The 935-nt window shown below is 67.4% G+C and overlaps 1 protein-coding gene across 1 annotated transcript in view; it reads right to left on the minus strand.

The window, feature by feature from the left end:
- Window positions 1-43: 43 nt before the first annotated feature.
- LOC103921157 (unconventional myosin-If-like) overlaps window positions 44-935 on the minus strand; it is a 13236-nt gene continuing 12344 nt past the window's right edge. Inside the window, 3 exon segments of the mRNA XM_009329074.1 lie at window positions 44-120; window positions 214-371; window positions 708-935. The exon segment at window positions 708-935 is cut by the window's right edge and continues 21 nt beyond it. Coding sequence (XP_009327349.1) covers window positions 44-120; window positions 214-371; window positions 708-935 — 463 coding nt within the window.

The raw sequence follows: 935 nt of genomic DNA on the forward strand, positions 1-935 counted from the left end.
CGATCCCCTCCTTGCCACCGGCCATGCGGCTGCTGCGCCCGGCTCAGATCTTCTGCACGTAGTTCCCAGGGAAAAGCCCTTCCTTGCCGTGCAGCCGGCCTTTCCACCAGCCAGAGATATCTGGGAAGGGGGGAAAAAAAGAACCAGGTCAGGCGTGGCGCTGCCATGGGGCACAGCGGGGAGGAGGTGGGCAGGGCGGGAGCCCAGCGGTACCTTCTAGTAGGATGTCAATGATGTCCCCCACGTTGAAGCTGAGCTCGTCCACGTCTTGCCCGATGTACTGGTAGAGCGCCTGGCAGCCCGGCACGGCCGCCGGCTTGGGACGCCTGGCCGGGGGCGGCTGCTGGCTCATGCTTCGCCGGCGCTGCATGCTGCAGGACCGGGAGAAACAGCGTCCACACCGGGGAGAGCGGGAGGGCATGGGATGCGCCGCACCCTCCTTCCCATCCTGCTCTCCCCATCGATGTGGTGCTCTGTGCCTGCAGCTCAGGTGGGTCCTCCCAGTGCAGGGACTGGGAGAACTGGGGTGTGCAAGAGCCTGGGAGGTGCTGTCCTGCCAGCAAGGCCAGACTGCCCGGCCCTGGTAGGGCTGTCGCTCAGTCAGGTAACTGAGCTGCTCGGAGGGGAAAGAGCATCTCCTGGGACCAGCAGCAGTGGGAGGGGAGGATGGGGTAGGAGGGGGACGTGAGCGCCTGTACGGGACCTACCCGGCCACCCCCTGGTCGGGCACGTTGAGGAAATCCATGTTCTGCTCGGACGGGGGCCGTGTCTTCGGCTGGCGGGTGGTGTTTCGGGGCAGCAGCGCTGCGGCTGGCGGCCCCCGTGCCTGCTTCTGGGGCGCCATGTAGGCGTCCTGCTGAGCCTGGCCATCGCTGCGCGGGAACTGGGGTGCCCCGTTCCTGCAGGCGCCTGGAAGAGCCCCCCCCCCAGGGATG

This window comes from Pygoscelis adeliae, unplaced genomic scaffold, assembly GCF_000699105.1.
Source record: "Pygoscelis adeliae isolate BGI_AS28 unplaced genomic scaffold, ASM69910v1 Scaffold537, whole genome shotgun sequence".
NCBI lineage: Eukaryota > Metazoa > Chordata > Aves > Sphenisciformes > Spheniscidae > Pygoscelis > Pygoscelis adeliae.